A 12,500-nucleotide genomic window follows, 5' to 3' on the forward strand; every position below is an offset into this window, starting at 1 on the left:
TAGTTAATCATCAGAACGAAGAGCCAAGGGCCAAGTTTTGTTCCTTGAGGCACCCCAGATGGTACGGCGCCCCATTCTGAGAAAGAATCATTGGATAACTTTACTCGTTGGCGCCGATCCATAAGGAAATCGCAAACCCAACGAGCAATCCCGCGAGGTATGCACAGCTCAAGAATCTTGGCAGCTAAAATACTATAATCTACAAGGTCAAACGCCTTTCTGTAGTCCAGGAGCACAACACAAACCGCTGAACCCGTTCCATCTGTGGCTTGCGCCCACGTGTGAACCATTGAAATAAGAGCATGAAGAGTTGACGTCTTTGGAATGGCGCCATATTGGTTAGCATCGATCACCTCCAAAACCGCAGGGCCGATGTATTTGTTTACAGCAAAGTCCTCAGCTAACTTCGACAACGCAGGAGTTAGTGAGATGGGTCGTATGTGCTTGTTAATAATAGTAACAGGTTTCACTTTCATCAGCGGTGAGACGTTATCATCTTTCCAAGGCCGAGGTAGCTTCTGTTCAGCAAATGACGAGTTCAGGATGTCACACACCGGGGAAGCTAAGAAATCGGCAAACTCTTGAAGGAGCCAGTTGTTTATTCCATCCGGGTCACGGGCCTTTCTCGGGTTTAAACCCAAAAGAGCAAAGACCTCATAGTCGTCCTTAGCTGGTGGAAGACACACAAGCGGGCGATAAGCCTGCATGGGCTCCCAAAGAGCAGTGTTGATCAAATTTGCAATGTCCAAGTTAGAAGAGTCTGCGATCCCATCCAGGTGTAGTTGTGAATGTATGTCATCACTACCAGTAGTGGGTGCCATCCCCGCAATCATCTTAACTTCTTTCCACCACTGAGTTTGGTGGTCCTATGGTTGGCGACTTTGTTATTATAGTATTTGCTGCAACACAACTTTCGCTCACGATTAGAGATGTTACGAAGGAGCCTATAACGCTCAGTGTCTCCTTTCGAAAATGGCTTTTGACGCGACTTTATCAGAGCCTTGAATTCGGCAGTCACCTAAGGAGCATCATTCAGGGTGTCTGGAAAACCCGAATAGTGAACAGTGAATAGTCGCGAACAGCGAACAGCGAATAGTCGCGAATGGCGAATAGCGAATTGTCGGGAATAGTGACGAATAGTGACGAATAGTAACAACTAGTGGCAAATGAGGGGGGGGGGGGGGGGAATATAGTGACGAAATGACGAAAATTTGATACCCAGTACTTCCTGGTCAACCGCGCAGCAACGTGGGATGGGATTTTTCCGCTAAAAAAGCAAAGATATGTCGGCGAAGGACAGCTTGAGCCCTGAGAAGAAAAAGTAATAAATCCACTGAAATCTTGTTGCTTATTTGGATAATTAATTAACGCAACGGTTATCAGAGTAGCTCGTTTGATTTTATTCCGTTTTACACAACGTGTCTCGCCGGATCGGACAGCACAGATGAGGATGATGAAATTTGAATATCTAAAATTCATGTTCAGGCGCCACTGTGCGAGGAGATGACCATGAGCTTGATGTATTAATGAAAGTGATTTATATTTTTACATTTTGACGTTTGTTCTCCTTTAGAGTGTTTGTAAAAGCATGCACGAAACTCTCTTTCGACGACAGGTGAGCATATTATTTGCTTTGATTACGAGATTGTTCAGCTAAGGCGGTGACTATTGAAGACTATTCGCGACTATTCATCACTATTCGTCACTTTTCGCACTGTTCGTATTATTCGCTATTCGCGACTATTTGCTGTTCACTGTTCGCTATTCGCTATTCGCGAGTATTCACTATTCGCTATTCGGGTTTTCCAGACACCCGCATCATTCGCGTGAAAAGTCTTGAGCGGCATGATGGTGTCTAAGCCAATCTTAATCGCAACTTACTTTCGCAATTGGTAGCCGAGTCAAGAACCGAAAAATCTGTGGATCCCAGATACCTACCAAGCTCACATTTACGGCTCGAGCGAGTGTCCCTACGAGTGATAAAACGACGACTGCTGGTAGTGCGCTTGCTCTTCGATTTAGGTTCCAATAAGACCACAGAATGATCAGAGAGACCAAATGGAGGAAAGATCTGTAAAAGTTCTTTGCTGAACTGGGGTATGTTGGGGAATGTATAATTAGATCCAGTGTGCGGTCACCTCTAGTAGGAACATGTACAAGTTGTTTTAACTTGAACTGCGTTAGTATTCGACTGATGGCATTCAGAGAGAACATCATGCCACTCCCACCCTAGAAGAAATCCTACCAAAGTTAACTGATGCTAAAGTATTTTCTATAGTAGACGCAAAGTGCGGGTACTGGAACGTGGTCTTAGATGAAGAATCTAGTTACCTCACTACATTCAATTCCCCATTTGGTAGATACAGTTTCAAGCGCCTACCTTTTGGGCTCAGCATGTCTCAAGATATCTTCCAGACTAAGGTAGACCAAACATTCGAAGGATGTGAAGACGTCGTAGGGATTGCAGACGACATTGTAGTTTTCGGAAAGAGCACAGAGAAACACGACCGCAACATGCATGCGATGCTAACGCGCTGCATAGATACCGGGCTTAAGCTAAACCCCTACAAGTGCTTCACAAAGCAAGACAAGATCAAATTCTATAGAGTAATTTGTGGCCAAAATGGTGTCCCGGCCAGACCCAGGCAAGGTCTCTGCTTTGAAGCCGATCTCTTCTCCTACAAATCGCCAGGAACTGCAAACCTTCCTAGGGCTAGCAAACTACATGGGCCCATTTATCCCAAACCTGAGTACACTGACAGCCTCATTCCGTAAGCTTCTGAAGGAGGACAACTGTTTTAAATGGTACGCAGCGCACCAAGAGTCTTTTTATCAGATCTAAGACTCTATCAGCAACGCGATCACTCTGACATACTTCGATCCAATGAAAGAAAGTACTCTTCAAGTTGATGCTTCAATGAAAGGCATAGGTGCTGCCCTCACACAAGACCGTAAACCTGTCGCTTTCGCCAGTAAAGCCCTAACAGATGCCGAGTCAAGATACGCAAACATCGAAAGAGAATTGCTTGCGGTTGTCTACGGGTGCGAGAAATTTCACTACCTATACGGCCGAAGTTTTACCGTTCACACTGATCACAAGCCCCTAGAAAGCATTTAATTGAAACACTTGACAGCTGCTCCCCCGCGTCTGCAGCGGATGCTACCCGACCATTTGCTACCAACAAGGCAAAGGCATGCTCATTATCACCAGAGAGTGAAGATCCTATCCCCGGCATGAACGTCCAAATACACGAGATCTTTCCTCAATTTAGTACCAGCATGTTTCAGAAGATCAAAGAACAGAGCAGTTTGGACGCGGAGCTCAATGCACTGAAAGAAATGATCCACGCAGGTTGGCCGGCACACATCTAGCAAGTCCTAACACTCTTAAAGCCATACTGGCCCTACCGGGACGAGCTATCCACCGAAGACGGAATAGTCATGAAAGCACGTCGTATTATCATTCCCGCCACGCTGCAGAAAGAGATTTTTTAAACTACACACGCCACACCAAGGAACCGAGAAAACCAAGCTGAGAGCTAGAACCTCAGTCTACTGGAGAGGCTTGTACAAGGACATAGAAGAAACCACAAGAACATGCAGTACATGTGAAGAGCTCCAGAATAGTCAGCAAAAGGAACCCCTAATCACCTCATCAGAGGTACCCCCAGGACATGGCACACCATTGGTGCTGATCTCTTTACTCTTGATGGCTCTGAATATCTCGTAGTTGCTGATTATTACTCAAAGTACCCCTTTGTTAGAATTATACCGAGTGGGCAAAAGCAACAGCAGCACAGCGGTCAAGTAGTAAGATCTGACAACGGACCACATTTTGCTGGCCAGGCCTTTCAAGAATTTGCTCGCGACCTCAGTTTTAAGCACATTACAAGCTCCCCCCCACTACCCTCGTAACAATGGGTTTATCGAAAGTCAAGTCAAGTCAGTGAAGTTAGCCCTCCTGAAGTCGGAAATGACCAAATCAGACCCTACTGAACATGTCGCTTCTTTATCTAAGAGCTACCCCCGTTGACCACAACCTCCCTTTACCTGCCGAGTTACTATTAGGGCGCCTAATCCAAGACAACCTCCCAAGGAAGATTTCAAGGGACCCATCAAGTGAAGACGTTATCTCCAGGCTGATCGAAAGACCGCATCTGCAGAAACACTACTATGATCGATCTGCAAAACCTCTTCCAGAGCTAGCTCCAGGGCAAAGGATCACTATTCAAGATCCAGCATCACAGACATGGAAACGGCCCATGTAAAGGGAAGACTAGTTGGAACTCCCCGCTCATACGCTGTAACGAATGCAACAGGCAAAGAGCTAAGGCGCAACAGAGCCCACATACGAGAAGCGCATCAGGAAAACAGAGCAGTGGAACCCGACTGGAATGAGCAGTCGTCAACCAAAGATTCCCCTACTATGTAGGAACCCTCTACATTAATTTAGACCGTGTACCTTGTGGTCATTGAATTATGTTTATGAACGTTTAGTCTATCATCCAGTTTGTCAAGCTTACAGGAAAGTAGGGATGTAATGATTTTATTGTACATCCAACAGTTGGCACTTCCGTTATTTTTATTTCCGGTGTTCATCCATGATGGTTAGCGAATTTTTGTACCACCCGCCATCATCAGGCCATGTTGCTGTATTAAAACATACATTATTGTATATTACGACTCGGAATCTTTACACCCCCTGGCAAACCCAGAACCCTTTTTCCACAGTGTAGGTCTCTCGCTAATGGAACTGTATTCATTGGCAAACGGAAAGTTATTGCCGGTGGTAATGAGTGAAAACTAACAGTACGGGACATTAATCGTGAAGTCAGTGGCCCGATTTAAAAAAAAAAAAACATTTTTTTGGCGATGGCTGATTTCGTGCGTTTTTTTTTTCGCGATTGGGAAAGTAGGAAAAAGAGTTAGGTAGCATTGGTTTCAAGCCATGCTAGATTTGAGGACTTCGTTACCTGTCACTGTTAAAGTGATGTTTAAATAATGAAATAGTGAAATTAAAACATAGCAAAAAGAAGACACCGAGTGAAAAAATAACTTTCAAGTATTTGAATTGAGTTTTATGCAACTGGGTACTTGCTTCTTGTTAAGGACTATGGATTGATTGATGGAGTGGATCTGTCGGCTCCGATAATTTGCAATTTTTCAGTCGATTTTAAGCGAAGCAGAAGTTGGAAAATTTGTAATTGACGCTGTGTGCAGTGGATCTGCAGAAAATGGACCAATTAATGGTGTAGGCAGTATTATTGTTCTCCAATTCCTATATGTTTTTGGAGAGTTCAGTCCTGTTAGAGCTCAATCAACAGCTCTATTTTTCCCATCTAATCGCCCTGTGGTGATACAGCCACTCTTTGCATTTCCGCCTCGACTAGTTCTTACACCATGAGTTATCAATATTCCTTAGGGCTGAAACATCGCAAAGTCACAAAATGGATCCATCAAATGAGTGAATTCATCAAGAGAGTTTTAAATTAATGTATATGCTCGAAGGTGAATTTCTTTTTCAAGATATCATTAATTTTAATACATGATGGAATCCATGCTAATATTATCCAGAGTGTCTATAGAACAGCTGTGAATGGCTAATACAAACTTTTTTGTCTTTCACATTTAGCAATGCTTCTTAAGTCTAACTTGGGATCTAAATAGTAGCTGAAAGGGTTAAAATCTATATTCCATTCCCTTTTCCAATTTTTACAAGCAACCACTGAAAATTCAGAAAAAACACGGGATAATAGTCACAAAAGTAATGTTACAGCACCCTTTACAAACATAGACTGCTCTACTTAAACAACAATACACAATTACTGTATTAAGACATTTAAAACTAATTAGCAAAGAGTATACACCCAAAAGAGACGATTATTACAATTTGATTTTTGAAAGTAATTCGGACTTGCCTCTTCGCTTTCCAAATTATTATAGAAAGAACATTCCCTCTGAACAAAATACTAATGTCTCAAGAGTACTCTAATTGTGATTACACACAATAACTGTCACCCTCAATGTTCCTTTAAATCAAATGCTATTCTCAACACTTTTCATGCGCAAATGCAATTGGCTGTCAAAATCGAATTGCCTTCTCTTACATTCGTTCGCCAACTCATAACGTATGTTCGTTAAATATGTAAATTATTCCTGTGGTACGTTTCTGCCTCCTGTACAGCCTTCTCCATTTCTTTTTTCCTCTCATCAAAAGGGTGTCCATTTCCTCCCATCACCACGATAGGCTGGAAGCGATGAGGCTGAATCTTCTCCACATTGAGAACACGAAAGATAACACGGTCTACTTCCTTGGGTAGCTTGTGACTCCAGCGGTCAGAAAGAAAATCCGGAATATCTTTTTTGCTGCCATTACAGGTGAAGAAAGCTGGTATAAACCGGCGAGTGTCAGGATTCTGGGCAATATTTCCCCGCACAAAGTTTAACTGACATTTGATTTGCAAGGCTAAGAATAAACAACAATGAAATTGTTAGCAAGAGGCGACTTGCATAACCACATGAGTTTCAGTTACTAAGACGATAAATTTCCTTATGCAGATTCCATTTTCTACTGTTTTGCAAGTAAAATATAGCAGAAGTCTACCTAATGGATAGAACGCATTCTAGACTTGATACTTAATTACCTCCTTGGAAAAATGACCAATAAAACAGTAGTCCCTAAAACGCAAAGTTATGATCAGATTCCCTTTTTCTAATATAAAATGTAATAAAATATATATAATCTATTAAAATACAAATGATCAAGTAATGCTATGATCCTCGCAGTCATGGACGCAATTTTAGCAACTGCGTAGAGAAGCTTGGAAAACTTAGGATTTCAACGGGGTTTGAATCTGTGACCTCGCGATACAGGTGCGACGGTCCAACCAACTGAACTATGAAGCATTTCGCTTTAAGAAGACCCATTAAAGGTATAAACTTTAAGAGACGCTTAATCAAAAGAATCCTTGTTTAGCATCACGCCAGATCTGGTAGCTGACATCACCGGTGCACAAACCTTCAGCGACAACATCATAGTATTTCACGGAACCCAAACAGAGGGTAATGCTGCGCTCTACCAAACTCTCCGCAGAGTCCATGAATGTGATTAAGTTGAACAGAATCGAGTTCTTCGGGTATATTTTTCTACGATTGGTCTCGCCCAGACCCTGAAAAAATATAAAGGCACTTCAAGAAGTTTCTGGACTTCGGTATGACACAATATTGTGCCCGTTTCGTACAGGACTTCGCCACCATTAGTGAACCCCTTTGCACTGTCAACCAAAGGGAAGTACAATGAAAAAAGCTTTTTACAGCTAGCTAGCGGTTGAAGGAATTATCGCCGACAGGCTATATCAGTTGGTTGAACATTGGACTACCATAAGAGAGGTTGTGAGTTCAGCTCCAGCCGCACCAACACTCATTGTCTTTAAAGAACTGGGGAGAAAGCACTGCTTTTGTAATGGTTAAGCTTTCAAGTCTTCTCGGGTAAGGACTATAAATCGAAGGCCCCAACTCACAATCTTAGTTACGGACGGTGCCTACTAATTTTGCCCCGGTTTATGATTATGCGGGAAATGTAGATCTTAACTTGTGTTATCGAAATCAAAAAGATAATTTAGTAATCGGAAGGCTATCGCTTTTTACACTCTGCTCGTGATGGAAGAGGTGGTGGCGTCGGATTGCTTTTCAAAAGTTCGTTGCCAGTTAACTCTCTATCGATGTTGCCGCACGTTACTGCTGTTTGCAAGTCTTCGTTCTTTCATTTACGCAATATTTTTAAGATTCGCAAGTTTCTTTCTTACGAAACATGTAAAACTCTAATTTATGCCTTTGTTACTGTAAGGATCGACTATTGTAACTCATTGCTCTACGGTCAGCCTAAATGTATCTTGAAACGTTTACAGAGTGTCCTAAATAGTGCTGCTAGGCTTATTCACCTTACTAGTAGATATGAGCATGTTACGCCGTTGCTTATCTAACTTCATTGGCTACCAATTGAACAAAGAATAACTTTCAAAATTGCAGTAATTACATTTAAGGCGCTTCATGGTGCTGCACCTAGCTATATCACTGATCTCATCAAGCCTTATACACCTGGTAGACTTCTTAAATCCTCCAATCAATTTTTGCTTTCTACATCTAAATTTAATCTTAAAACTTATGGTGGCCGGTCTTTTACTATTGCAGCACCTTCTGTTTGGAAGGCACTTCCATTCGAACTTAGATCTTGTAATTCCCTTTCTTCTTTTAAATCTAAGCTCAAGACTTGGCTTTTTAAAATTGGTTATGATGTTGTATAGAATGATGATGTTTTTATAGGATGACAATGTAGTTTTGTAGTTTTGTAGGTTTATGATTTTGTTGTTATTTTTATTATGTAAAGCGCTTTTGGACCATTGGGAATAAGCGCTCAATAAATACTGTATATTATTATTATTATCCTGGCTGTGCCTAACAAGGCTGTTTTCTGTAACAGTCCCGTTCTGATCGTAACACCTAGCTTCTCAAGCCATGCATCCAACCTCTTGCTTACAACTCCGAGTGCACCAACGACTACTGGAACTACTTCCAGATGCCTAATTCCCCATAGTCTTCCAATTTCTCTCTTAAGGTCCTGATATTTCTCAATCTTTTCACCTTCCTTTTCATACACTCTGTGGTCCCAGGGTGAAGCTATGTCTCTATGATTGCCTTGTTATTTTTCTTCTCAACAACAACAATGTCGGGTCTTCTGGCCTCGATAACATGGTCACACTGGATGGTCATATCCCACAAGATCTTACATTTTTCATTTTCCACTACCCCTTCCGGTTGATGTTCATACCATTATTATTATTATTATTATTATTATTATTATTATTATTATTATTATTATTATTATTATTATTATTATTATTATTATTATGTTTGTAAAAAACTTTAAAGTACAAAGCCTTCTTTCTCAAATTGAAGCTTGAATGCATGGTTGCCCCCAATTTTCTTTTTGAATACCAATGGTACTTACTAAGCTCTGCTTTCTCTGCATAATTTTAAACCGAGCAAAAATATACCTGTTTTATTTTTTTCTGAAGCATCTTAGTGGGCCGGAATCCTAAATCCTTGAATCTGATTGGCTAATCGCGCGCTCGTAGCCGGTCCAGCTTTTTACGATACGGACCTCGGTCCGAAATCTGTTCCGAACTGAAACTGTCGCGGCTAACAGCTGAGTTTCGTATTCCCGGTCATACTTGGGCGACTGCATTTAAGCGTGGCCAATGCAGGTAAAAATTCGGACAATATGGTGCATCACAGTTGTTGTGCTTTTAATTGCTCAAATAGCACTTACAAAAAGAAACAAGTTCAAAAACGTCCGGAATTAGAAAATATTGAGTTTTTCTTTTTCCCCCAGACAACAAAAGCACGTATTATGTCGCAGGAATGACCGAACGTAACAAGGCACACCAGGATATGTCCGGCTCATTTTAAAGGTGGGCTTGGCCCCACAAAATCTAATCCTGTGCCCACGATAACATCCAGCCTAAAACTCACAAAAGTCGTACCAACCCTGATGAGCGGAGACTTGGAAATGAAAAACCCGAGTTGAAGAAGGTAATATTATATGGAGCAGTCTGCCTCTTCGAAATAAGATGTTAGGGTGGAAGCAATGGGTCTCGGCTCAGACAAAACTAATTGTACCATTGAAGGAAACAGGAACCCTGATTGTCAGTCGGTATAGGTAGATGCTGAGGTGCAAACTGATTTAACAACTTCTGACATGCAATTCATGGACGAGTGCAAAGCAAGGCTAGAGAACAAGACTCAGCTGAAGAGAGATCTGTTGATTGAGGATGTCTGTAAGGACGATCGGTCCGTCAGATTTTACACTGGAATCCCCTCTTTGACTTGCCTACTTATGGTGTTTAACTTTTTTGCAGCCATTTACTGAAAAAATGAAATATTGGGATGGCAAGAAAAAAACAAGAGACAAGCTTATCAGGCTGTTCAATATTTCTTTCATAACGGAGGTCAAACAAATCCCAAGGTACCATTCATTATAAGTAATTCATTTATCAAATTATTTTTCTATAATATATATCTTTTTTTTTCATATACTGTAGATGTCCACAATAGTTTAAATTTTACAAGAGCAACTTGTGCAGAGATAAGGTCAGTTTAATCTAATCCACTTTGTTTCTTTTTAGGAAGAAAAAGACCGAAACAAGCCAGGGCCAAAACGACAAGTGCCGTTGTTTGCTGAGTTTATTTTAGTTCTCGTGAGGCTTAGACTGGGTCTGTTGGTTGGTCACATGGCTGACATTTATTCACTTTCTAAAGGATCTGTATCTAAAATCTTCACAACCTGGATAAAAATGCTCTACCATGTCTTCAAGGACATTCTGATTGCTTGGCCCACAATGCAGCAAGTTAGGAGGCATCTACCAAAGAGTTCTGAAACGTTTTCTCGAACAAGAGTAATTATAGACTGTACAGAAATAAAAATTCAAAAACCCACTGGCCCATCAGCACAAAATGTTACCTGGAGCAATTATAAAAGCCCAAACACCTTTAAGCTTCTAGTCGGAATTTTTCCCACTGGTGGTTTCACATTTGTCTCAAAACTGTGGTCAGGAGGTGTTTCAGACAGACACATCATAATGAAATCAGATCTCATAGAAAAATTGGAACCTAATGATGATTGTATGGCAGACAGGGGTTTTAACATAAGAGATTTGGTCACAAACAAAAGGGCCACTTTGAATATCCCTCCTTTCTCCAAAGGAAAGCAGCTTTCCACTAAAGCATGTACGAAAATGCGACGTATTGCAGCTGTGAGGATAGATGTTGAGAGGGCTATTCAAAGGTTGAAAGGTTTCAAGATCCTTCTGCCGATCTCCCTGGCTTCAGTGGCTGATCAAACTGTTACAGTGTGTGCTGCCCTTTGCAACTTAATGAAACCCTTAATGAAATAATGTGATGCTTTAGTGCTTATTCAGTCACATATACTGTCCTGATGGAATAAAACAATATAGCATTTTGGCAGTTGCTGATATTTTTTTTCAGCTTGACCAGAACTGTTTCTGGCTACCGAATGTGCACTTTAACCGCTAATCAGCTTATGCCAAACAAGTTAACATGCCATTGTACAGTTAAACATAGTTACAAACCCTGAACCACTACAGTTTTGTTCGGGGTAAACCAAATTTAACTCTGGGAAATACTATCTCAGGGAGCATTACTTCTTCATAGATCCCAATTAGTTTTAAAAGGATTGGTTTCCAGATGTTACGTGCTGCATGAAGAACTCCTTATTTGTGCCATATGCCATAAAGTAACCCCATTTGTATGTGGTGGAAAACATCTGATGACATAATTGGTAGAAATATTTATTATTCTTGTTGAGAATTAAACTGGATTCATTTTCTGTGCAGATTGATTGCTTAACAAGCACGTCTTTAAGGGTTTGTCCTGGCTTAACAGGATATGCTGACATGAACTTGCTGATGCAAAACCCACACTCCTCCAAGGATACACCGCTGAAACCTTTCTTGCTCATCTCTCAAATGAAAACTTGTGCAATTTCTTCTTCTTTTTCTAGGCCCTCTCTCATACCAGTTGTCTGTGGTATGTCTGAGTAGCCCATTACTTATTTTAAAGGCTTAGTTGGAGAAGTAGTGGGTTTAAGACTGGCAACTCTTTTGCATTTTGAGGCAGAAATGCGCCCCTTCTTGAAGCGATACCAATCTGCACATCTACTTTGTAATCTGTTTTTTTAACAACAATAATGGGATTTAGCAAAAATGGAAAACTAAATAACAAACTAAAGTCTTAATAAAACAAAAGTACAACAGCATTTTACCAAGTATTCAGCCAGAACTAGAATTATGAGAAAAAAAATAATCAGATGACAATATTTTGGGCTGTAAAGAATCGTTTTTAAGATAAAAATAATCAACCTGTCCTTCTTTTTCTTTTCTTCCGTGTTCCTTTAAACGTACGATTATACTTACCCTCCTATACAGGGACAATGAGCTGAATGAACTGAACCACTTTGCTTTATAAGTAGCCAGCCATCATAGGTTGGCTTATTGTCTATCTGAGTTCTCTCTCGTTCGGTCGGTTTCACGCTGAACTTTCTTAGGTGGCATCCACAAAAAAGCGATTTGTTGGTTTGGAGGTTTTGCACATGTCCGTCCCAGTGTAATCTATATCATGCCAATGACTTATAAGCTTTTAAACTTTCGTGGTCATATCCCTCTTTTACGATTAAATATGCGTACATGTCGCCCCAGGTGTAATTCGATAACAGCGAAAAATCTGTTGTCCAGTCCTAATGAAGCGAATAGGGATCGGGAATAGTTCCCTCAGCCGGAAATATCGTTCTGATCCACTTGTTCATCGATGATCTCAATGGCAAGTTCATGAGCTTTACCGCACAAATCCAAAAGTTCATCGCCCCGCTTATTCGCCACTTTTATTCCTCGCACTTGTAAATACCTTTTCAACTCCGGAACTCTCAT

The 12,500-nt window shown here is 41.0% G+C and overlaps 1 protein-coding gene and 1 long non-coding RNA gene across 5 annotated transcripts in view; one reads left to right on the plus strand and one right to left on the minus strand.

Annotated features, from left to right (window-relative positions):
• Positions 1 to 12,500, plus strand: part of LOC138016671 (uncharacterized) — a 310,549-nt gene that overhangs the window by 19,963 nt on the left and 278,086 nt on the right. The window lies entirely within an intron of this gene.
• The window catches only part of LOC138016670 (uncharacterized), a 171,002-nt gene continuing 164,015 nt past the window's right edge, over positions 5,514 to 12,500 (minus strand). For all 4 annotated transcript variants that reach the window (XM_068863857.1, XM_068863856.1, XM_068863859.1 and 1 more), the window contains one exon: positions 5,514 to 6,466. In XM_068863857.1, coding sequence (XP_068719958.1) covers positions 6,138 to 6,466 — 329 coding nt within the window. In that variant the 3' untranslated portion in view covers positions 5,514 to 6,137. The remainder of the gene's footprint in view (positions 6,467 to 12,500) is intronic.

This window comes from Montipora capricornis, chromosome 9 (assembly GCF_036669925.1).
Source record: "Montipora capricornis isolate CH-2021 chromosome 9, ASM3666992v2, whole genome shotgun sequence".
Lineage (NCBI taxonomy): Eukaryota > Metazoa > Cnidaria > Anthozoa > Scleractinia > Acroporidae > Montipora > Montipora capricornis.